We start from the raw sequence: 25,358 nt of genomic DNA, 5'->3' as shown, positions 1-25,358 counted from the left end.
CAGTCTCTTGAGACCTCAGCAAATGACAAACTTGCCCCCTAGCATATCAGCTGCTTCTCTCAAAGTGCATTGCAGTGTTCTCAGACCTTCATAGTGACCCAACTCATTGCATAATTTTCCACATTCTGAAGTTCTTAAACATCCTAATAGAATTTGGTACATGATTGCTAACTTTTGTTTTGTGCAAGTATGAAAAATCTCAATACAGCTAGGAATCTAACTATTACTGTAACTGGTTGCTCAAATACACTTGTGTTTCAAAGTCTCAAAGACACATGGATATTCTTAGGAACCAGTTTCAGCTGTCCTGCTTTTAACACAAAGACCAACTAGGTTATACTTTCTGAATGCATACCGTTTTAATAGATATGATATTAAAAGTATAATTTATCAATATCAGCATATGGATTTAAAAAAAAATAAAACACCAACTAGATTTCTGTCTTTTTAATGTATGTGTTTTCATGGAAGTACCAGATAATATTAGTTCACTTTATCTTCCCTTCAGCTTTCTCAGCATCAGCTATTAGATATCTTAGAACTGTCTGTGGTGTGCAATCTATCTATAACTCTTAATACTTTCATATTAAGTCATCAGTATTGATGTCTGTTTTAGACAGTTTTTGAAATGAAGTCTTAATTAAAATGAAATGATCCTATTTGTACTCTAATACTTTTATAAGTCCCATTGTTGGATGAAATAGCTGATAAAATATCTTTTTTGTTTTGTTTTGTTATTAATTTCTATTCTACCTTATAATCTATGGTGGCATTTAGACCTCGAAGTAGTTTTCACATCTTGTTATAAAAGTTGGCAAAGTACGGTGTCTCATTAGACAGTATATTACTGGACTAGTACTTATACACAGCATTTCCTTTCTAAAGGTAAAAAAATAATAATAATAATAATTGTGTATTCATTTTCTTGTAGATAATTCCTGAATTTTTCAGTAATATTACCCTTTAAATCACCTCCAGAAAATAAACTAAAACTTGTCTTTTTTCAAACATAACGTATGATAATGCTGCTTAGTGTAGAATGTTTTAAAAAAACACAAAAAAACCTTTGTATTCTGTATGCTGTTTTTCCCCAGAGGGTTACTCAAAGGAGGTTGAAAGATCAATAAGATTTAATTATCATTAAAAACCAGACAAGATGAATTTATGTTAAATCTATAATGAAATCAGTTTTCCGTATACAAAATTCTTGAAAAGGATACTCTATATTGGCAATAAAACATTATGTTACCCAAAATTTTTACTGCTTGCTGAACAAGATTAGAAAAAAGATAATAAATGAATATTTTAAATAGGAATTAGCTTAAAGATGCTGATTGTTCTTGATTCTTCTTCAGGCAGAATGGCTGTATTCCTGTAAAACACACAGCATTTGCTTTTATATAAGCATTCAAACATGGAGATTAAAAATATAGGTATAAAACCGAGTTCTTTACTATATAGATACCACTTCATATAAAGCTGTGTTCATGTGTTGCTACATAAATATGTAGCTTCAGAATGTTTCCTGTTTCACAGTTGTATTAACTTCTGAATCTTTGTTTTTGGAAATGTCCAAGGTATTTATTTAAATAACTTCACTGTTGCTACTATGTTTGCTATAATAACAGTTTTCTTAATGCAGAGTGAAATAAGTATATACATAAAATTTCAACAAAGTATGCTATCATTATAGCAAAAGATTGTTATATTAATACTTAAGCAAAATATTTCTTGCTAATTTGTCTGATATTTGCATTACTGTTCCAGTAATATAGTACTGAACATGTCTGGTAAAGAAAAGTCTCCTTCAAGAAATTCACTGTGTAAAACAATTAATGGTGGCATGATGGGCGTGAAGAGGGGGGGAGGGATGTATGGGACAAAAGATGGTTAAAAGAAGGTTGTTAAAGTGAAAATTCAGGGGCAGTTCTGAGCCAATAGACCTCTAAAAAAATTATAGGAAATTCATTACATCAGGTGGCATCAAGAGAATAGATCAGTAGTACTCAAAATCACCAAACGGAGAATTATTTTTCTCTTCTCTTACAGTTGTTGTTGAGGAAAGAGTAGCAAGAGACATTAAGAGATAGCATAACAAGAGACATTAAGAGATAACATAATAATACCTATGTGACAAGTGATTCCATCACTGACATTGAGTGCTGGTGTACCAGGCAGGGCTGTGAGCATATTTATGAGAAGGGCAAGTGACTGCACAAATTTAACTGAGGGGTTCAAACTAAGGAACACACAATAGCTGAAGAATTACTGCGATACTCTACTCTGTGATGGAAGGATGTGATGATGCCTGCTCACCATCTTGTTCATGTTATTTGTTCATTTTGACAGTCTTGTTTATTTATGTTTTGAGCTGCTCTGTTTATGTCTGAAATTAATACACGTCTGGAGAAACTGGTACAATCACTTTTAGTAACTTTAAAGCTCCTACAAAGGAAAGTAATGACTACTAGGTAGGTAAACTGAACTGTACCTTGTACCCTGACTTAATTACACATACTTATGAATTTTAGTATGAAGGTAGAAAATAGTACATCTTCATATTGTAACAATTTTCTTTTGGTTCCCATCCATTGCGCCTTCAGATCTAGCTTTCCATTACTTCTTACTTGTGAAATTTGGTACTTCAGAATGGAAATACAATATGATCAATGTTACAAAGATACTAATGTTTTCCATTACTTTTTTTTTCATGAAGAATTGTCAGTAGACACTAGCAAATCAAAAAGGAACACACTGATCTTTACTTTCCAGTTAATATAGTTGTCAAACTGCTTTTGAATTGATACAGGTGCAGCTCACTGGGTTAGAGGGGGTTATGTCTACTGGGAAAATAGAAGTGTATATTTGAATTAGAGTACAGAAGCTGCTCCATCAGTGTTTTGGATGTATTCTCAGGTCTTCCATTTTGTTGACAGGTTCTTGTGAAATAGTGTGTATACCATTTAGAGACCTTTATGGTAATTTGATGCTTTGTACTTAATATCCTAGTAAAATACATGCATAAAGTTCTTGTTATCTAAGGGAACAGATACTACTAAAATCTGCAAGATTTAATATTCCGTATATATATATATTTTTTAATTAGGATACATCTGCTTGTACAAAAAGGTTAATTTTTCTCTTGCAAAGTATATGCATATGAGGAAGGAGCAGTCTGATGTCATTGTAAATTCATGAACTGTATCTGCATAAAAAGTTCATCATCTTATTTTCCTGCTCTAGAGAGGAAACAGCTAGAAATGACAGGACATATTGAAATGAAGTCTCAGAGTTTCACACATGCCTAACAATGTTAAATCATTTTGTTTTCTCCTTAGGATTTTAAGACAGTCCTGTCTTTTCCCCAGTACCCAGGGGAGTTTCTGCACCCTGTGGTATATGCATGTACTGCAGTAATGTTGTTGTGCCTGTTTGCTTCCATTATCACCTACATTGTCCATCACAGGTAAGAATTCCATTTTAAAGCACTTACGTTAGAATGATCAGAGTTATGCTGAGGTACTGCAATTTTTCTAACCCTCACTGAAAGAAAAAATGAACTGAATTGCTGCTGGATGGTAGTACATAATTTAGACCAGAAAATCACAAAGGAAAAAAAAATAAGGTTGCTTCAGCCTTTACCAAGGTGTATCTTTCCTGAGATGAGTGTCTAAATGTCCAAGTACAGTTCTTTAGGTTTCTAACTTAAAAATTCCATATAAAGCCACATGCACTATCGAATTGCTGTCTGGCATATCGTGGTGAAACAGCTACAGTTAAAGCACTGGGGTCTAAGAGACATTTGGTTGAAAGCTTTGTTGACTCCCCTTGGTTAAAAAAACTTCCTTTGACTTTTAAATCTTCTTGATTTTAGAAAACTTTTGTGTTTTCCTTTATATAAAAGATTTATAGAAATGCCATTTTAACTGCATACTTCTGTTAAAGACCATTAGCAATTTAAAACAGTAGGAATGTATTATACTGTAGAAGCTGCTAAATATTAATTAAGAGAACTTAACACAATGACTTCTGATCTTCAGCTTCCATTTAATCCTTTAGTGATGTCTTGTTAAAGTTCTGCATATCTGAAGCTATGAAATAAGCCTTTTCCTTTTATCACTCTTTTTTAGATGCTTGATTTGATGGAGGAACCTTTTAAGTCAGTAGGAACATGTTTATATCCTCCATTATCGACCCCAATGCTTCATAAATCAGGCAATTCTAATGGCATATTGCTGAATAAGTATTCAAACAGCAAATATTATTCTATCACATTAATCATTTTTCCAAAGTATAATTTTCATAATAGGTATGCTTTCTTTTTTTCATCTTTAAATGTTATTTTTCAACAGTACAATCCGAATAAGTAGAAAAGGATGGCACATGCTTCTCAACTTTTGTTTCCATACTGCTCTTACCTTTGCTGTTTTTGCTGGTGGAATCAATCGCATTAAATACCCAATTATATGTCAAGCTGTAAGTATCTGTCTTAGTAATTCTTACTAAAAGAATGGAAATCTGAAACTATCTTTTAACATAATATTGTTAGTTCTCTTTCTTTTCATACACTGTTTCTGGATCTTAAGGTCTTCAGAGTAAGTCATTATTGTGCATTTTGTCTGAGGATGGCCTTAGATGTTCCCTAAATAGCCTAGTGTTTATAGTACAATTACGTCTTGTAGTTACAGCTCAAGCTAAGGAGACAAAGCACGGTACACGTGATTCATAGACTTTTGTTTGCAGTGTTGGAAAATTTCAAATCTCTTGACCTGTCCTTTCTAGAGGTATAGTGTCATGAGATGCATAGAATGGGCATGACTTCAGTTGCTCTGAACATAGGGGCTGAGTCTGTGTAGTGTGTGAAGAGTAACTTCAGTTATCCTTCATAAAGCCTGATGAGATATTGTTGCAGGTTTGTTTTTTTAATATTTCGTCCTTCTGGGTTTTGTAGAAGTGTTCTGGATCTCATGAATACTGTTGATTTGCAGCTGTAGTAAAGCACTTTTTTAGGCCTGCATTTTCCTAGGTATTTTGCATATTATTAGTCCAGCTCTTATCAGCTTGAATTGGGTGTAAAAGTAAGATTTGCCAGACAACAGCAGCGATGGCCCCCATACCCATCTGCTTCAGTTCATGTTTGCTCTTTTTTTTCTCACCTGATGGCTATGCCCTGTGGCTTGGGAAGGATTTCAGCAAAAACATCTGTGATAGCAGTAATCTTCACTAAATGTTAACTGAGACAGATATATTTTCCATCCCTAAAATGGCTTATATTTGTGCTACCTGAGTTTTTTATAAATTAGCATATGTATATTCACTTCTTTTATGCATGCAGGAACTGACTCGGCCTACTGGTGCCACAATATTTCCATATAATTAAAACATGAATAATGTTATGGAGTTTGAGCTTTCTGAAAATAATTTTTTACCCCATAATATACCTTTCCTGACATCAGTGGTTCAGTTTGCTTTTGTTCACTAAAATGAATTATTCTCTTGACTTGAGAGAATGTCCGTGCTTGGAATTTCAAAATATATGTACTTTTTTTTTGCTTTATAATGTTTCTGTTATTAATAAAAATCATAGCATTAGTCATCTAAGCACTTAAGCCAATTCTCAGTAAGCTTACTGAAAACGGCAGCATGTAAATTGCCTTTCTCTATTAGTGTGTAAAAAATCTTCTTACAATTTTTACCTATTTCAAATGAACACTTGACTGAGATAAAAAGTTCAAATTGAATAGTTACAAAGAATAATAATTAATAAACATAAAAATAATTAATAAAATAACATTTTGTATCTTAACAACAAGCTAATGAAGAATTTCTAACACCATTCTTTCAAAAATAATATTTTGTTCTTTTCTTGTCCTGTCACTAGAAAATACTAGAAGTCTTTAGGCAGATACAGAAACTTGCTTCAGATGATTGTCATCTGAGTTATTACTCTGATACTGGCAGCACAAGATGACCTATTCATACAGGGGAGTTAGAAGAAAGTGAGATGAGAAAGACTAAAGGAAGGAGGTGTTTTACTCTAATTTCTGTTTCTAAACACTATGAAATGTATCTTTTCTAAAATTATTTTTTAACATTGATTATATTTTACTATGGTAGGCAACATGTAGCTTAGAGTAAGTATTTAAACCTATTGCTTTTAATGTTTACATTAATTTAATACAAAACCAAGAATTTCTATCAAAAAACTTGTGTAACTAGTTTAAGAGTTACTACTCTTGTTTTTAGTGAGATGCTTTGGAAACTTCTTGTGTATACCTGTGCATAACCATCAGTAAACAGTACCTGAAAATGTTCAAGCACTTATATTTTACTTCCAAAACATGCACATGAGCATTACATAGTTTTCACTTAAGTGATACAGTTGTCCCTGAAATTATTCTGAGATAAATATCTCACAACATCTGGTGAATTGTGTTGTAATTAATCTGTGAATTCTATCAAATTGAAATATCATCTTCCATTCTCTGTATCTGCAGTTTGAAAGTGAAGGTAGCAGATTAGTTTGTAGGGCAGCCATGGTCGTGTAATTACATGATCACAAATGACCATCTGTTGTTACAATCATTGTCTGGTTATTTACTTTGCAGACTGCATGGAAACAATGAAGTATAGCAATAATAATGAATAAATGATTGAGATAAATGAGATATTAGTATGTTACGAGTAATACATAAACTACAGGCTTCATAAAATGCATTATCAGTGACAGCTGTTTAGTGCTATGCTCTTGGGCCAGATCCTGAGCTGCTGAGAGACATGCATGTTTAGAGAAATTGAATGGATACATTTAAATATGCTTTCTAATCAGTTTCTTAAAGTTGTATGACATCATACTACTCAGACATTGTCAGAATTTAAGATATGGGAAAGATACAAGACACACTATTTTTGGGTTTGTGGTAGAATTTGCTTGATGTCATTAGGAAGGGCTGAGTGATGCAACAAATAATCTAACAAAAGACTACAGATCCTTTCTTGCCTGCTGACATCAACAGTGTCAAATTTCTGTTGATCTCAGTGCCTGCCTCCTCCTGTGGTAACCCTGTCTGTGCCTGTGGCTTCTTCAGGGTGCCAAAGATGTCAGAAGATCAGATCTGTTGATGATTTCCTGAGAAGCTAATCTATTTGAATGTTTCCCACAGATTGCCTAAAAAGTGATGGGATGCCTGGTGCTCCTTTTCTTCTGCCTATTGAATATAGCAATTCCTTAATCACTTAAACCAATGAAAGATATATTTACTTAGTTGCTATGGAGTTGTGTGTCCCTCAAGTCTAACTTTTCATCTCTTTTTTTTTCTTCTTGAAAAAAGGTTGGTATGAGACTTTAAGAATATGTTTGTGAAAATACCATCTTTTTGAGCAAAACTAAAGTATCAGTTATACCACATTTATATGAGTCTTGCTATAACACAGGTATCTTTCCATCTGTTACAATTCAGAACACAACTTCATCCTGCAGTTGCGTAATTTCCACTTTCTGTTTCTGCATCAGGGAAGGTTCCAAGTTCAAGCATTTTCTGTCATAACTGCTGTAAAGTGGTGTGAAAGCCACTGAGCCTCTACCTTTCTTATTGTAATGGTCCTTAATATTTTCAGTAAAACTTCATGACATCCTTGCTTAAGTGAAATAGTAGACTGAGGTTTTTTGGGGGCTTTTTTTTCCTTCCAAATTAAAAAAAAAAAAAAGCTGATTACAAAATATGTTCAAATGGTCACTTTCTCCCTCTAAATGATGTGGCCCAGGCTAATTTCAAGCATAAGGAATTAATACTATGGGAATGGATCCATTTTCGCTCATAAATATCTGGAAGAACCTTCATATCTTCTTGAGGGAAAGAAATTGAACTATCTGGAATCCAAAAATCTGAAACTTACTTTTATACTTGAATGCCTATTTCAAAGTGGATTTTCTATAGTCAATCCCATTTCTTGTATGTTTGCAGGCAGTCTTTACAAGTGTTTTATAAAGAAAACTGTTAGAGTGCCAGTCTGAAAGAGTTGATTGCTTCTTTACAGATTTCCTGTGTGAATTAGGTTATATCTACAGACTGAGATTATGCATGAATTTGACACTGAGTGTCACTGACTGATGGCAGTTGATGTAGAGTCCAGATCTTTGAGGTTGTGCCAAAATCATTCAAGTAAGGCAAAGGTTGTACTGGGAACAGAATAATGGGATGATTCAGAGACAGTATATCAGACAAAAAAGTGCTTGAGCCAGTCAATGGAGGATGTGGTCAGCCATTTGCATCTTCCAGGGCTAGGCTCTCAGATAACGTTCTTTCAAAGAGCTGAAGGACACCTACTCCTCTCCTATTCAGAATGAGATGGCAGGAACACAACTGTAGCTGGATCACTCCCTGTGGTGTAGAAGGCATTAGTTCTGTTCCCTCAATCAAAAAGATTTCAGTTTCATGGCTGAATTTTTCTGTTTTCCTATACAGAATTATGGCCGTGAGTGTATGGCTGCGAGGGACTGAAATGATCAGTCCCACCCCATGTGTTAAAGCATGAAGAACAGATTTAGAGACACAAGGGCACAGGACTTAGAAAAGTGGGACAGAATCAGGTCATTTTATATTTTTTATCCTTGTGTCCAGACAAAAGGTAGCATGATCATTCAGTGGCCTACTAATTTAACAAGATTTGAATCCTGTTAAACTAAGGAAATCCTAGAGCTAGGAGATGCATCTTGTGTGGGAGCTTGGGATACAAAAATATTTTTGAAGGAGGAGAAAAACAGTAGTTATTTATACTCTGGTTAGTTTTGGGTTTGTTTTTTTTTTTAAAGAATGGATATGAAGTTTATGTACTCTGATGAAATTTGTCAGGGCATCTTAATATATACAGAAGAATTCTATTTACAGGCTTTAGATAGGCGTTTGGCACTGCACTGCTTGGCTTTGCTGCAAGAGCCATACTGGTCATATATGCAAATAAGACTGTCATCAGTTAGAAACTTTACCAGCAGCAACTTGTGACAATTAAGACTTTGCAAGCTATGGACTTAGATATGCATGCTGAAAATCCTTTTTCTTGTTCTTTTTCTGATGAGACCTAACTCATTTCTGGATCTCAGCTCCTTGCTTTAAATTTTCTACCTCTGAAGAGAACGGGCTTCTTCTGAAGCTAAATGATTTAGAAACATGAAACATATGCAGTGATGTGGAGACAACAGATAAATTCCTGAATCCCTCAATTTAACTGAAAAGACTCTGTGTAGAATTAGTAGTTCAATCAGAATGCTGCTGCATATCCATATCCTCCCTAAAATTGAACTGGTTCAAAAAGTCTTAGCTGAAATAAAATAATAATAATAACCTAAAAGGAAATAAAATTTAAAAAGTAGAGGGAAACAGAAATTGTGTGCAGGTTAAATCTACTGAAGAGAGCTTTTTCCTCCAAGATATCTGCCATAAATGTGTATACTGATCACTACCATGGTAACTGCATCATGTGGAACTTGTTACTTATAAAGTACTGAGATTTATTGAGGGAGCACATACAGACAGCATCTGCTTATTGTAGAAAACTGCAGTCTTCTATTCAGTAGGTTGGTGCTTACTCCCAAATATGAGTTCTGAGGATAGAATCCAAGGAAACTGCAGCATAAAAGCTGCAGTTATTAAACAGTGTTAGGCACAATGCTGAGTTCAATACATATGTTCTGACAGTTCTTTCTATATCACACGGATATTATGATATGAACATTATGATATCAATCATAGCTGCTCGTTTCATTGGGAAAACGTAGCCTTTCTCACACAAATTTATGTGAAATATACTATGTGGTGAAGGTTACCTTCACCAGTACTGAAAATAGGATCACAAACAGAAAATCACAAACTGAAAGGAACTTACAAGTATCAAGTCCAGTTCCTGGCTCCACACACCACCACTCAAAAGTAGATCCGATGTCTGAGAGCACTGTCCAAATGCTCCTTTAACTCTGTCAGCTCAGTTCCATGAACCTTCTCTGGAGAGCCCGTTCCATGACAGCCACTCCCCGGTGCAAAACCTTTTCCTAACACCCAACCTGACCCTACCCTGACACAACTCCATGCTGTTCCCTCAGGCCTCGTTGCTGGAACCAGAGAGCAGAACTCAACGCTGGCCCACTGCTCCCTGTGAGGATCTGTAAGCCACCATGATGCCTTGCCTCAGCCTCCTCTGCTCTGGGCTGAACAAACCAAGGGACTACAGCTTCTCCTCACACATCTTGCCCTCTAGACCCTTCACCATCTTAGTTGTCCCCTTTAGACGTTCTCCGATAGTTTTATGTCCCTCTTACATTGTGTCACCCAAAACCGCACACAGTATTGGAGGTGTGGGCCATGATGCAACCCAGTTGTATGGCTGGTCCTTTGGGCTGCCAGGGCACGCTGCTGACTCACGCTCAAGCTTTATAAAGGCATAAATTCAGTAACAAGTTATACTTAGATAAACTCATACTCTGGACTTTTAGTGCCTAAATCAAAAGGTTGTGTTTACTAAATGAGATTTTATTGAACAGAAACAACTTTGACCCATTCCCTTTTCTTTTAAGTCTCGTCCACCTTTTGAGTCATGAGCCATTACCTCATGCTAAGACATAGGTCTTAGCAGCCTGAAAAAGCCACTAATTGCTAGAATGTGGGAAATGCATCTCCATGTCATGAATGCCAGCATGGAAGGAAAAGGCAGAAATCAGAGCACAACTTTGAAACTGAATTTTTGAAGTGAATTGTGACAAGCATTTAATTTCAAAAGATTATTAGTGGATGAGTAAGAAAAAATGTATTTCAGAAAGCTGGAAAGTAAGATCAACTCCATAAAGAGTTGATCCTTTGAGTTTTAGCATAGAAACTCAGTGCACCCTTCCAAATTCCACATTTTGGTTGTGTCCTCCTGCAAGTTTTGTCTCCATGTTGTCACTATTGTTCTGCAAATCCATCAGTCATCAGGAGGTAATATAGTATCAGGATATATCCTCTGCCTTAAGGAAGAAATGCAAATGGAAGTGTTTATTTTGAGACAAAAAGATACTGTTGAAAAGGTAGTATAGATGCTCATCAGATTTATTTCACTTTTCCATGTTTCTTGAGTCATCCATATATCAGAAGGAATTAAATTACTGAAAAATATGCATGTTGAGGATAAAGGTTGCAACTAATGTATAATATAGCAATATTTTCCTTTCAGTTCAGTAGTCTCTTGAATATTTCAATAAAATTGTTTGATCATGTTATTTCTAGGAATTTCATTCACTTAAGTAACTGATCAATTGTGAATATTTGGAGATATACACTGTCTTAATTTCACGTGTTGATGCTGCTCACACTGAACTCATGCCAGCTATTCATCTTCTTATCAAATCCTGGGCACACTGTGTAGAATAATTACAGAATATATAGCAGAAGTGTTATGTTTAAATGAGAAAGAGGTTATGAACCAAGTTGCTAGAATTTTTCCAGTTCTTTCTTCTGGTTCCTACCTTTTCCTTCTCCTCACTCTTTTCTACCTCCTCCGGGTCTTACTCCTTCACTCCTCCCAGCCTGTAGTCATATTCACTGTGTCCTGCTGAAATGCTGCAAGCTGCACATGAACTAAGCTTGGGCAGCACTAGCCACTGAAGTGGCAATGTCTGCCAGCTGATGGTACAAAGTTGTCTCATTCTCTTATTTCTGCTTCTTTTACCTCAAGCGACAACAGCTATGAAGGCTTTATGCTATCTTGTCTAATGTACCAGACATGTCCCAGAGAAAATTACAAGGATTTTCTCCTGATAATATTTGCTACTATATTCAAGTTTATGCTACATTATGAAATATACACAAAATAATGTGCTTTTTTCTTTACTGATGAATTATTTTAAGTTGAGCAAAAATGAACACTGATTCAAATAAATCATCATAGATTTGTGTTAGCTTTATTTAGCAATTTTCTGTATTCTTTAAACATTTATGTGGTCTCAAATTATAGCAATATTTTATTTGTCATTGCAAAATGTCAGGTTATTGCTTCAAAGGTAACCTCATTTTATATAATCAGATGGAGACTTAGCTGATGAAATAAAGCATTGCAGATTGGATAAAATTCCAATTACTGTTTCCATAGTAATGAATAATAGTTACTAACATAAAAAACATGTTAGTATTTTAGAGGTGTTTGTGTTTTATTTTACTTTCAATGATAAACACATCATTGTCTTAGAGACATCGTGGTAATAACACTATTACCTCAGAATCTGAGAGTTTGCTCAAAACATATCTGAAAATCTTTCTTTAAGGCAACTAACATTGATCTATACAATTAGCTGGTCATTACAAGAGGTCAGCCCTGGCTATATGCATCTGAGATTGAACTAAAGCAGGATATTGCAAAATATATTAATGAAAAATTACAGAACATAGTACAAGAGCAAACCGCAGCGGTATCCTTTCATTATTTTTTAAACGGTGTTGTCAGGATAATCTAATAAAGTTTTCAGCACAAACCAAATACCACATCACTTTAAATCCAGGTGTAAAAGTTGTCATTAATCAGGTTCTTTACAAGTGTCTTAGATATCTTGGTTTCCTAACATACCATCTGGTATCACAGATAATATCGATGATAGATTAAGTAACAGATTCCATCTGCTTTCTTAAAGTGTTTTTATTCTGTGGTTAGAAAGAACCTGAGAGAAAGGAAAAAAAATGATGCAATTACAAATTCAATTAGAAAGAAATCTGCTTGCTTGTACAATTATGCAGTAAGAGTCTTTTTAAAGTCTTGTTTTACTGATCCAATTATTATTGCCCTGTTTAACTGTCCACTCGTGTTTTAGGTTGGAATAGTACTGCATTATTCTACGCTATCTACTATGCTATGGATTGGAGTAACAGCAAGGAATATTTATAAGCAAGTCACAAAAAAAACTCAGTCATGCCAAAACGGTGATCAACCTTCTTATCCAAAGCAACCACTTCTCAGGTATGGAACATAATGTACAATATTTTTCCAAAGTATTTCTAAAAAAACACAAATTTTGAAACACTTTTCTTTCTGCATACTTTATTTTTATAGACTATAAATAGAATCCATAAATAATTGAGTCACTTTGAAGTATATAAAAATACGAATTTTATTGTGTGCCTAGTAGTTAACCATACTCGGGAGATATGCAGAACTGGTATTGGCTATGTTCAGATACTTGTATCAAATCATGTGTTACTGTTGCTTACCTATGGATTAAAAACAAAAAACAAAAAAAGAAAAACAACAAAACAACCCCAAAACTGGCTTTCTTCTGGTTTGAGGCATCACTTAATCATCAAAAACTACTCTGTAATGACTTTTCCTTTATCCTTATCCTTTCTGCTGTAAATCTTGCTCACACTTACATTGATTGCCTAGTAACCTGATAGCAACTTTCCTCATTCCACAATTGCTGTCTAATTCTATTACAAGAGAGTCTGAAAGTCTGGACTCTCTGTCAGCTTTCTAGATACAGCAGACTAGCTAACGTACCTCTGATAGTGTGGCAGATTTAATGCAGTGCCTCAAACTTACAATTAACTGTTTCCATTGTAGAATAAGAATTTTAGATTGGTGCCAACCTACGAGACAAAACTGTCAGCTTGCATTTAAAATAATAATAATTACCATGATGCAGAATTTTCTACAAAGCACGAGATGAAAAATTTGTCCTTTTTTTTTTTACTTCAACTATATAGGTTTAGGTGTTGGCTCAAGTTATTCCGTGTCCCTGTATAGATTTTGTAGGAAGACTGGGACAGAGAGAAACCTCCAGACAAGGGTTTCTTCCATCTGTCTTGGATGTTCGTGTGACAATTATCTTGTGGAGATGTTTCTTTTCTCCCAACTCATGGAAAAAGTAGTTGATTTAGATTAAACTCTTCGATTTTGTGTGCTGAAAGACAGGAAACATTAGTTATATTCGTTGTTGCTTTGCTGAAAAGTCCCTGTTAATGTATTGTATACTTTTAATTACACTCTAGCTATTTTATCTTCAACACATAAATGTTTATTAAGCGGTCCTTTTACTGGCTGTGTGAGGTTATCAAAACTCTTTAAAAATCTGTGAGAATATGAATAGGGCTTTGATGTCCAGACTCTGCTGAGAGAGATGTTTATTAACATTGATTAGTTCCCTGATCTTTAAAACATATTCTTTCTGGAGAAGAAAATAGGTAAAGTTCACATGTTTTTTGTAGTCAAGAGAAGAAACATACTGATTATATTAGATTTGTTAGGTGTAAGCAAAAGGAAACACTCTCACTGAGAGTGTCTGACTTTACTGTTCCATGATTTACTATACCATTCTTCACAGATGAAAATTTCACACTTCCAGTTACTACCTCATGGCAAAATGAATAATTGCCAATTTTCACATTCTGTAGTGTGGCTATTAAGGTAGAAATTTGTTTCACATTACCTATATCCAGCATGGTATATGTTCTTCAAATTCATATCTTGTTCAAGCTGGAAAACAACGGGCAATCAGGTTATGGTAAGGATTACTCTAATTAGAATCCTTGTTGTACCAGTCGAGTCAAGGTTCTCAGCCAGTGTGAATAAATAGAAGATATTTTAAGTTTAGTAATAAAGATGATAAGCCTACTTCTGTCTGTAAAAAACGTGCATATAATTACTTAATAGCTAATGATTCCACATTTATTTTTCTCACTCTGGGTGCCATATGTCCTAGGGAAACAGCCACTGGTATGTGTAATAGGATTTCATAATGGTTAGTACTAGCTTCAAAATAATAACGATCAATTTCATTTCATGTAGAAAATTAGTATAGTATATGTAAAATTAAAAATTGCTTTAAGCAAGAGAAAGACTGACTAAATAATTGATAATTGTTTTTCTTCAAGAAGTATAATGATCATTTTTATGGCCATTTCAACTTGACTGATTTCAATAAGATTAAAATTGGAATTTTTCTGCATCGTAATATTTCCATAAAATCAATTTAAGAAGCTTATATTTCAGTGTGCTTATTTATAAGAAATGTTTTATCTGGACTGTTCTTGTACTTATAATCTGATGACATCCTTGATACCTGGTGTGCCGTGTGTATGTAAGAGAGAGAACAGTTGGTCCGGGTCTGGGATTCAGGGATGTGGGTGTTAATCTTTGTCTCCAAAAACTGTCATGAATAGTTGGCAAAACAATATAAATTGTATTAAAATGCATATTGAGTTTCAATTCTTCAGGACTGTCAATGCTAGAAAGCATATTGCGCAGTTTGCAAGACACTACTAAGGAAAATGTGGCTTGTTGTCCATGTCTATAGACCTTGTTAGACTTGTATTCAGTTTTGTTTAACTTAAATGTAGGAATGTGTTTGGCAAGAACTGCACTTTGCTGTTCTCTTTCAGCCTTTTCTGGTAATGGATATATATGATAGACCAGGTTTCCAATTCATGTGTGTTTTTCTATTCCTTGTGTATGCATTTGATATATATTATATATTTGGATTTTTTGGCAACTGTCAAAAAAACAATTCATAAATCTGTGATGTTTACCAAGAAATGATAAAAGTGCTCAAACTACATTTTTATAAGAATATTGATCTGCTCTAAAAAGTAGCTGAAATACTGAAGATACCAAAACATCCAAAATATGAAGGAGACATTACCTTTTTGTAGGAAAGGGGATTTGTTTGCAACAACTGATTCAGTTTCTCTTCCATCTGATTTGGTTATTCACTTACGGAAGTAAGATGAATTATGTACACTTGATTTTCTCCTGTTAGTTTTACTTGAGCTGTGGCAAGATGTATCCTATTATGTAAAACAGTGATTCCTTATTTGTTTTTCCTGTTTCAAGATAACGGAGATGAAACTTGAAATCCTTTTACAGCGTAATTTAACTGAAATTTGTTCTTCATGGATATAAAATCTTGAATATTGCCTCTTTTTATGTATTAATCGTGTTATATGATGTATCATCTATGTTAAACATGATACATTATATATATTTTATTATATATTTTACATGATGTTTTATATATATATTATGCATTAATTATTGACTTTAAACTCTCAGGGCCTACCACTTAGTCTGAAATCAGCTGCAACAACTCTTGTCATTTTTCACTAACTGTTTCTGGATGCTAATGAGGTGGATGAAATTAATGTATTATTGAATTTTACGTATTTAAATGCTGAACCCTAGCACTTCAGCAGATAATGAAATTACTTCCCTCAAAACATACTCTCTGGTATTCTTAATAGAAATAAGTAACTCTGTCTGTTCATCCTCTGTGGACATTTATGAAACCTGGTAGTGTTTGGGTTCTGACTCATCTGAAGTCAGATTTTGCCAGCAAATAAAAGGGCACTCAAGATAAGCTGAGGCACAGGTACCATTCATTTTTATAGTTGATGCATGCATGCATTTTTCGTCTGATGTCTTGTGCACATTCAGCTTCGAAAATGTCCCTTAATGGTTCTGTTAACATCGTGGCTTTCCAGAAAGAGAACAAAATTATTCTAATATCATAAAATATACTGAACACAACTGCATTATGAACATAACAAATGAGAAATAAATAAGCTGCCAGCTGGTGTTATGGAGACAGATAATTAAGTTACCTTTAATTTCAGGTTTGTATACAAATGTCTCCTATTTTCCTCCACCCTTTTTTATTCAATGAACATATTGCAAGTTAACTATTAGAGCAAACTTCAGATTAGAAATAGCCTAATGTCATATATCTGCCTCAAAAAAAAAAAAAAAAGAAACATTTAATGTGCATAAATAAGGCTGCAGATTCAACTGCTAAGTGGATAACAAGTTATGTCACTAGCTCTGCTAAATTTCATCTTGCTCGTTGTGAAATGTGTCTTGCTACAGTTTTTGAAAGGTTCTTCCTAAAGCTGTGGGGCTTAGAGGAAGAGTACTTCTTTCAGTGCCTTTAAAAAATTGCATATTTACCACCAGTGGCAATTTATGAGTGGGTTCTGTGTCCTTTGCTTTGTATTCAAAGTGCTGGGCTCGGTACTATATCCATTAAAAAAATAACATACAGACTTTGAAATATCTTGATGCTGTTAAAGAAAATGTCCTTTAACTTGCACAGGACACCTGAAAATAGGAAATGATAACTGGTTTGTTGAACTGTAATATCTAGTAATGGACCAATACATGCATATACATATGTTTATACATACATATATGTGATTTTCTGCTGTTCTGTGTAAGTTTGTGTATGGGCAAGTTATGTACCTTATCTGTACAGTTACAGAGTACTGAGTGATGTCTTGGAAATAGAATCAGGATCTTCCTTGTGGGTATTGTTCATAGTGCAGCAGTGACTAGGAGCCTAAATCTTGTTCACATGAATGTGGAAGGCATCGTAATGCTCCATTTTCCTCCTCCCCTTTACTCGTACAAACGTGGCAACAACTCACTCCCTGGCTCGTTACCCCAGCTACTAAAACACTAATGAGTAGTATCTAACTAAACAATAGCTAGGAATCTTTGTGACACTGAATTATGTCAAGCTCTTTCACTGCAAAAAGGGGAAAGCCACAAATCATCTTTGTGTAAATGATTTGTGTATACAAATCCTGTGATGAACCTCTTGCCTCTGACAGGAGATTTTCCAGATTTTTGCATGATACCACAGGCATCATGGCATCTGCTTGACTCTTGACAAGCTTGCTTTTCTCAGGATGGCTACTAATATGCTTGGTCTGGGTTTTCACAAAGCAGAACAAATTAATGGGCCTGAATGAATCTACTGCAGTGTACAGCTGCATTTGGCTAACTGTGAATCCCCAAAGCCTGTCTGGAAGTGTGACTTCCACCACAATATGATGATATAGCAGTTTTTACTGAATAAGTCACCAAGAGAGCAGGCTTTTTCCTAAATTTGAGTTACATACTGCAGTACTCATTACATCATTGAAAACTGGCATGTGGTGCTTTGGCACCATAAAAGAGGTTATGGTACATAGACTCCAGTAATCAAGATTAAAGACATCTTATATTTAGTATTTTAACGAATGATTACATCACTTACCAGACAAAACCCCTGTAATAAAAAGAACTGATGAATTCTGATATGCCCAAGGTTGCAAGTGTCTTCAGCAAGTACTCTTTGTTAGTCTGAGGATCTAGAAAATTTCCCTTAGTGTTTATAATCAATTTACGATAATTTATTGCAGCATTATAGCATTCACAGCAACAGAGGATCAAAGTTTGACTAGGATAACAGATTCTCAATTGCACATCAAGTTTTCCAAATATATCATGTCATGTTCTCAGCCATGTTCTTTTCTGGATCTTGAGAGTGAATCATATGAAGTGACTTAATTTATATCCTGACAGACACAGACATTGCTTGTCCCCTTGACACCAGTAGCTCTGAAATGCAGTTAAGTTCTAGTACATTTTTCATTAGCACTGACTCTCATGAATTTCTGTCTTCTTCTATCAAATAATGATCGAGAGAGAGAGGGAGAGAGAAAGAGGTCATATGAAAAGCATCCATTATAGTCCACTATTTTCTTCAATATGCTGTGCACTTAAATATTAATGCCTCTATTCTTCATCCATGGAATCTCATTTTTTTCTTCATACAGTGAACATACCAAATCACCTTTATAAAGTTTAAATTTAAGCCTGAGTATTTCAAGGTTTATCTGCCATTTCCTTAACAACTCTTTGTAGTTTGTATGTGTTGAAATAAATGGGAAATGCCAGAGGGTAAAACTTTCAGAAGCCCTGAGGAGATCTCTGTATTTCAATCTCTCCTATTAGAATAGCCAGTTTTTTCACTGGAGAGTAAGTGAAAGTAATGCCTCTCCACACCGTGAGAATATTTTCCACCATTTAGATGAATGATTGTACAGCAAGACAGTAGTCTCAATTAAAAAATTTCGCCTATACCACGCTGAAGTTGGTTGTGTTTTAAATACCTGATTGCATCCTTTGCTTAGAGTATAGAGTACTTTGTGAACAGTCATCAGGAAGCTCAACGAACATTCCTGATATCATCATCAGTGTCTTTTATTTTAGTTATTGCAAGTTCAGGCTTGCAAGTTGTCTTTTTCAATGTATATTTTTAGGACTTAGTCAAATTGTGTTGTAATTAATTTGATTCATTACTGAGCAGTGAAGGTTTTTGCAATCCACATGAAGGATGCTTACAGCCTCTACCACAAGTTCTTAAAAAGAACATTGTGTACAGCAGCTATTTTCTTGCGTATTAGTTGTGAAACACCAGTCCTATGCTTCTTATTTTGGTATTTATCATATACCTTAAGAAGGAGAAAAGTCATATTGCTGAAATATGTTGGTTTTATTTGTACTGCAAAAATTGATAATGAGAAGCCATAGATTCCTTCCAGTTATTAATTTAATTAGTCAAAATATTCTTTACATTCAATAAAAATAATATACTTCTAATATGTTATTGTATAGGATATTGAAATAAACTAAGGGTAGGAGCCATCTCAAACATTTAGCTTAGCTTAATTATTTGGCTAATCTTTTGAGCAATTCTTGTATTCTGAAGGCAATTATTTTAGTGGCTAGTGCTTGAACATGAATGCTAATCTTATATGTCAGACTGTACTGACACACTTATAAATTGTAAAAAAGAAAAAAGCTAATTCTGTGGCTGTAGACAGTAGAACAGAAAGATTCTGCCACCTGAGGTATAAAAGCTAAAGAGAGCAAAAAAGATGTATGTTCATCATTAATGAGGTAGAGAAGATAGCAGAATCTGAGCTGGTTTGATATAGTAGAAACATGTTGGTATTACATATTCACTCTTAAAAGGCTGATATATGGTCAGATGGAGTCAGGGATTACAGCCAGAGCCATTTTTTTTGCTTTCCAGCAATGAAAATGAAAGATCTGTAGTGGAAAGAAGTATAAAGTGGTGACAAGGGAAACATTTTCATGAATTCTTCTTGTTCAGTTTTTCTCCATATGATGGAAGTGTACTTTGCTTCAGGCTAAAATTATCTTAGGTCAAAGAAAATGTCATGATTCAGCTTTGAACTAATTGTTCCCATTTTCATTAAAAAAAATCACAAAAAATAGTAAAATATGAAGTGGATTCAGAATAGTAATATATAGTTAGTGGTACTTCAGAAAAGCTGTTGTACTTTGAATAGGACACATGAATATCCTTCACAGTCAGCACTCTACTGCCAGTATACACTGTCATAATAAGGTAGAATTTTCCAGCATAATGTGAATCAAACAAGAGATGTGATTAGAACTTACCTTTTTCACCTTCAGAGTGTTTGAACGCACCACCAAATGCCTTAAGTGAATAGTGAATAGAGCTTCCTCACTGACAATCTTATTTCAAGATCTTTTTTTGCAGTCAAAGTAGAAAAAGGGCTTTGTTACTGCCATAACTTCATTACATAAAGTGCAAGTGAGATACACAGGATGTTGAGTCATTTCAGAGTAGCAATCTAATAATATCAAATCTTTGAAATGTTGAAGTAAAAGGTGAAGTTTTATCCTCCTTGTATAAAGAACAGTGCCTGAACTATTTACTGTACATTAAAAAAAAAAAGCATGGCTTATGGTTATTTCAAAAGAAAAATATGTTAACTCATTACTTGTAAATGAACGATCAAATATCACTGCTAGTTGTGTATCAAGATCCTTTGAACTGGAAGTATCCCTGATTCTAAAGATATTTACAAACATAACCCTACCCTCTCACCCTTCTCCAAAAAACCCATCTCACTGATACTTTGTCAGTTAATAAGAAAATCGTGGTCTTGGGGCCTAAAAATTGTTGGCAGCATGAGTTACAGCATTTGCAAGCTCGCTAGGAGGTGATCTTCAGGGAGACTTGTAATGATTCCTATGATATTTTGAGTTTGAAAGCCTGTTATTACAACATGCTGACCTTCTGAACTGTATTAGGTGCTTTCATTGTGAATTTCTGGGAATTCAGAATTCTTATCACGGTATTCATTGTCTCAACACTTTCTGGAATTCCAGCTAGTCAAGTGCATAATTGCAGAGGATAAGTTAGAGGGTAGGGTAAGCTTGATAAAATGTTCTGTGCTTTGATATTCTACTCCAGGCAAAATGTAAGACGCTGATTGGAAGTTTTGCAAGTTCTAAAAATCTTTGAAGATAATATATTCAGACTCCAATGGGGTCTTCACACCAAACTTTCCTGGGTTTTTGGAAGAGCTTAATATTGCCTGGTGTCCTGTAAATAAGATGTGATTGTGCAAAAAAAAAAGCTGAAACTCTAAATCCTATGTGTCTATTACCATGGTATGGACAAAGAACTAAAGATACCCATCTGCACATATGCACAACAGCTACAGAAAAAGCTTTCTGACTTTAAGTTTTGGATGATTGTACTGTTATTGAAATTATTTTAAAAATCAGACAATGATTAACTTCAAGGAAATTAAAGATGTGAGATAAAAATCCTTATAAAAATCATGTTAAAAATATGCAACTAAAAGCTTGCCATGGGTCACCTTTGTTTTAACTGAATATGCAGATATGTCCAGCTTAACTGCAATGGGAATTGTGATGTTGCAAGAAAATATAAGGTGCAAAGAATTGTGATGTGCAGACTGATGAACTGCCATGTCACATAAACCTAAACACTGTAGACAACCAACTAATATAATATAGAATTATTCATTATTCTATAATAATGGCAGTACAGTATAAGCACAATGTATTTGAATTTTAGCATGGCGTAGGTCTTGCTAAGTTACTGCATTTGCCAATACATTGCCACTAGTCCATTTTTGGCTTAAAGACAAACCAAGAGCAAATGTTAAACAATAAATAGTTTGTGGACTTTCTTAAAATAAATTAGCAGTAAAAAACAAATGTATAAAGCGTGTTTTTAGCAAGTATGGTGCCTCAGAATTTTGCCTTTTTCTTTTATAATCACTTTTCCTTTTAACATAAACAGGAAGGAGACATGGAAATGAAAGTGCTACAATATAACATATTATTTAATATTGTTTTAATAAAGAGTTACGTATATACTAATAATCATTTCCAGAGTAGATGGAGCCTTCATTAATTACGTCATATTGACTGTTGATCAGTAGGTTGATACTAATTACTGGGGTAAACAGGAAGTTCATTTTCTAGACTAACTACTTCAAAATTAGTTACCACAAGGTTCCTTGTGGTGTTTCATAAGTATGGTACAGGAAAGTCATGTCCTATCTGTAGCGCAGGCCTTGTACGTGCATAGTATTTTCTCTGTTGTTTTAACTGAATATTTTAAAATGTTTATTTTTCATGCTTAAAATTTAAACTTCGAGTACAGCTGCAACATATTCAGAATGGTCATTCTGAGTTTCCTGCTTACTGATCTGATTTTTCACTGTCTGTCTTGCTCACTGCACCATTGAAGAGTGCTACGAGTACATCCATGTGTTTTACGGAGGCAGCTGGACAATTGCCTGTGCAGAACAGCATGCTTTATAAATGAAACTCAGTGAAATGGTCGGAAACCTAGAAAACAGGAGGCAGAGACATTGAAGAAATGCACCATGAGAAGAAATTTTAACCTCCCTGTTAATGATACGGACCTCTCGAGAGGTTCACCCAGTTAAAAGGGCAAGAAATGAAGAAGGGAAAATCTCATGTTTCATGTTCTGCTTAGAATTTGACTTCTGAACTCATGTGATTTGTCTGAACCTTTTAGCCTGGACTTTAAAGCAGTCTTCTAACTTCATATTTGCAATGCCAGCCAAAAGTATGAAAAAAAAAAAAAAAGGAATATATGACTTCAAATCACTCAAAAATTGTGGACCCTCTTGACTAGGTGCAAGTGAGCATATCAACACTGTGAAGATATTTAAAATTTATTATTAATGAAATTATTTTAAATAACTGAAGATAAGACAATAAGTAACAAGCTTAATTCACAGTAGGGAGCAAATTGTTGCTAGAAAAATAATTTAAACTACAGGAATAGTTGATAATTAAAACACTTCACCTGGGATGCTGTAGAAAAAAAAAAAAAAAGAAAAAATGTCATTAGTAATTTGTTAACATAGATTAGATAAACCTCAGTATTCATGATTAGTGTTTAATGTGACCCTGCCTATGAGCATTGGAGTGGATTTAATTCATTCCTGTTCTACAATTCTATTATTCTTAAAACAAGCATTTTTTCCTAAGCATTCTAATTTTTCAGACCTTTATTTACTGCTGAATTCCTACAGCCTTGTGGATCTCAGAAGAACCTCTAGTGTTTTATTATGCAAGCAAATTTTGACAGAAGAGACTTTGAAACTAATGTGCTCCAAATATGCCTTTAGTGCTTGGAAATATTATGAGTCTAGTAGAAACTGGCTGCTGATCCTCCAGTTAATTTTATTCAGGTAACACATTACTATATAAAACATAACAAAAATTAGGCTAGCTTCTGCTGTGAGACATACACACCCACAACGTATTTTCAGTGAATCACAGGGAATTAAGCATACATAACCACAGGAAAATTTTAATTCACAGATGAAGTTTATTGCTTATTGTTAATTAAAAATAAAATTATGTGAATTCCTTGCAATTTTAAAGGTACAGATTACAATAATTTAAATATATAATGTTTGATATTTAGCATTATTTTTAAAACAGAACATCCAGGTCAGACCTTATATGCGTATATTAATGATTGAGTACTCACTCAAATAAAGGACTAGTACCGTTATTATTGGACTACAGTTGTTGCTCAGGGAATCACTGAAGATTTTAACAGTTCAGATGAAAGTAAAAGCTGATATAGGTTTTCTGTGAAAGTAAATCTGAGCCTCAGAGTAACGTGACTACTATTTATCTATTGATTAGGAGAGAAACCTCGTCTTCATCTCCCAGTTTGTATGTTTGTGCTCACTTTTAGGACCTTGTGTCTCCCCCCTCCCCCCCCCCAAAAAAAAGTCAACAATTGTTAGTTATTTATAAAAATAAATCTCTTCTTCCTCTGCTTGTCCTTTTCTTTGAAACTTTCATGATCTCTTTTGGCTGAGTGTTCCAATAAACCCTGTGAGTTTCTTTTATTGAAACTTACCCTTTGACCTTTCATATATGTGATGGAAATGCTTTGTTTTTGCTCCTGGTTAAAATCTGGGATAGAGATCACCAAAAATAGATTTCTGTGTATGTCAGTTCTTAAACAACAGGAAAAGGCAAATGTTCATGCCATCATCATATATATAGCATTTCCCATTGCTTAACTTAGTAAGTCTAAAACCGACAACAGCAAAAAAATTTAACATTAAAAATAAAAATTGGGGTTGACACTCATGAACTCATGCCGTTGTACCTTTGTTTCTTATTTTTCAGTAGGGTGAATTAAGGACAAGATGTCCAACTGAATTTTTGCCATCAATTTTCAATCTCTGTGATTTTGTAATACAGCTTGTCTGTGATTTAATAGTGGTTAATCCATAATCATTCATTCACATATGGCATTAAAAGAGCATGCTTTTTGCTGCCTCTTGATTAGAAGGTAAAATTTCATCCTATGGAGTGGAGTAGGAAGGAGAAGGCATTCCAGAAAGAAGACAAACATCTGACATCATGAGGGAAAGTTACTTCCACTGTGTTTTAACTCTTTACTACCATTTGTTTTATGCAATGGCACCTAATAAGTAAGATTTTAATTTCTTGTTTTCCTTGATATCTGTGTAGAACGTAGCTTTGAAGTTACAGATAACACTGTAATAATCTCAATATAAGATTTTATCTGTGGAGGAAGGAAAACAAACATTTTCACATTTGTAACCCATAGGTTTGAAACTTCTCAAAGATTCTTTGACGATAAATTAGATTGTTCAAAGGAATAATGCAGTTGTGTAATGGAAAACCATGCAATTCTACATCTCACTCATATGAGATTTGACTGAAGTCAATAGGAATTCTTACATAAGTAAAAAATGCACAACTGTCCTGATACAGTAAGAGAGAAAATTTATAGATGGGAAAAATTTTTCTTCTGATGCAACTGTTCTAGCCTGCTGTCCCAGTTACAGGTGTTGTTGATGTGATATTACGTGGGGCCTTTTTCTGACCTCAGTCCTGTCCTCAGTTACGTCTTAATAATGCACTGTACTCTTCTAATCAATCTGGCTGGCACATAGTCTTCCAACTATAGGAACATTCAACTTATGCTCACTCACCTTTGAGTCAGTCTTCTGTGAGTAGTGCATATATATCAGTTTACAGAGTTATACGAGCTAGAAGAGCAGTAGATCTAAAGAGACTTTATCTCAATATTAGCAGCTGGTGTGGATGGACCCTCATAAGACTTAAAAGAGAATAAATGTCTGTAGGTCATCCAGTTTAACTCTTCAATTATGAAAATCTCT

The 25,358-nt window shown here is 34.4% G+C and overlaps 1 protein-coding gene across 3 annotated transcripts in view; it reads left to right on the top strand.

The window, feature by feature from the left end:
- The window catches only part of ADGRA1 (adhesion G protein-coupled receptor A1), a 248,280-nt gene that overhangs the window by 203,758 nt on the left and 19,164 nt on the right, over window positions 1-25,358 (top strand). For 2 of the 3 annotated variants that reach the window (XM_065746714.1, XM_065746715.1), the window contains 3 exons: window positions 3,339-3,466; window positions 4,353-4,476; window positions 12,830-12,975. In XM_065746714.1, the coding sequence (XP_065602786.1) occupies window positions 3,339-3,466; window positions 4,353-4,476; window positions 12,830-12,975 (398 nt within the window). The remainder of the gene's footprint in view (window positions 1-3,338; window positions 3,467-4,352; window positions 4,477-12,829; window positions 12,976-25,358) is intronic. The other variant, XM_065746716.1, reaches the window with a different exon arrangement.

The sequence above is a fragment of the Cyrtonyx montezumae genome, unplaced genomic scaffold (genome assembly GCF_038088225.1).
Source record: "Cyrtonyx montezumae isolate F1298 unplaced genomic scaffold, pur_monq_1.0 scaffold_4, whole genome shotgun sequence".
NCBI lineage: Eukaryota > Metazoa > Chordata > Aves > Galliformes > Odontophoridae > Cyrtonyx > Cyrtonyx montezumae.
This window is presented reverse-complemented; position numbering and strand designations above follow the sequence as displayed.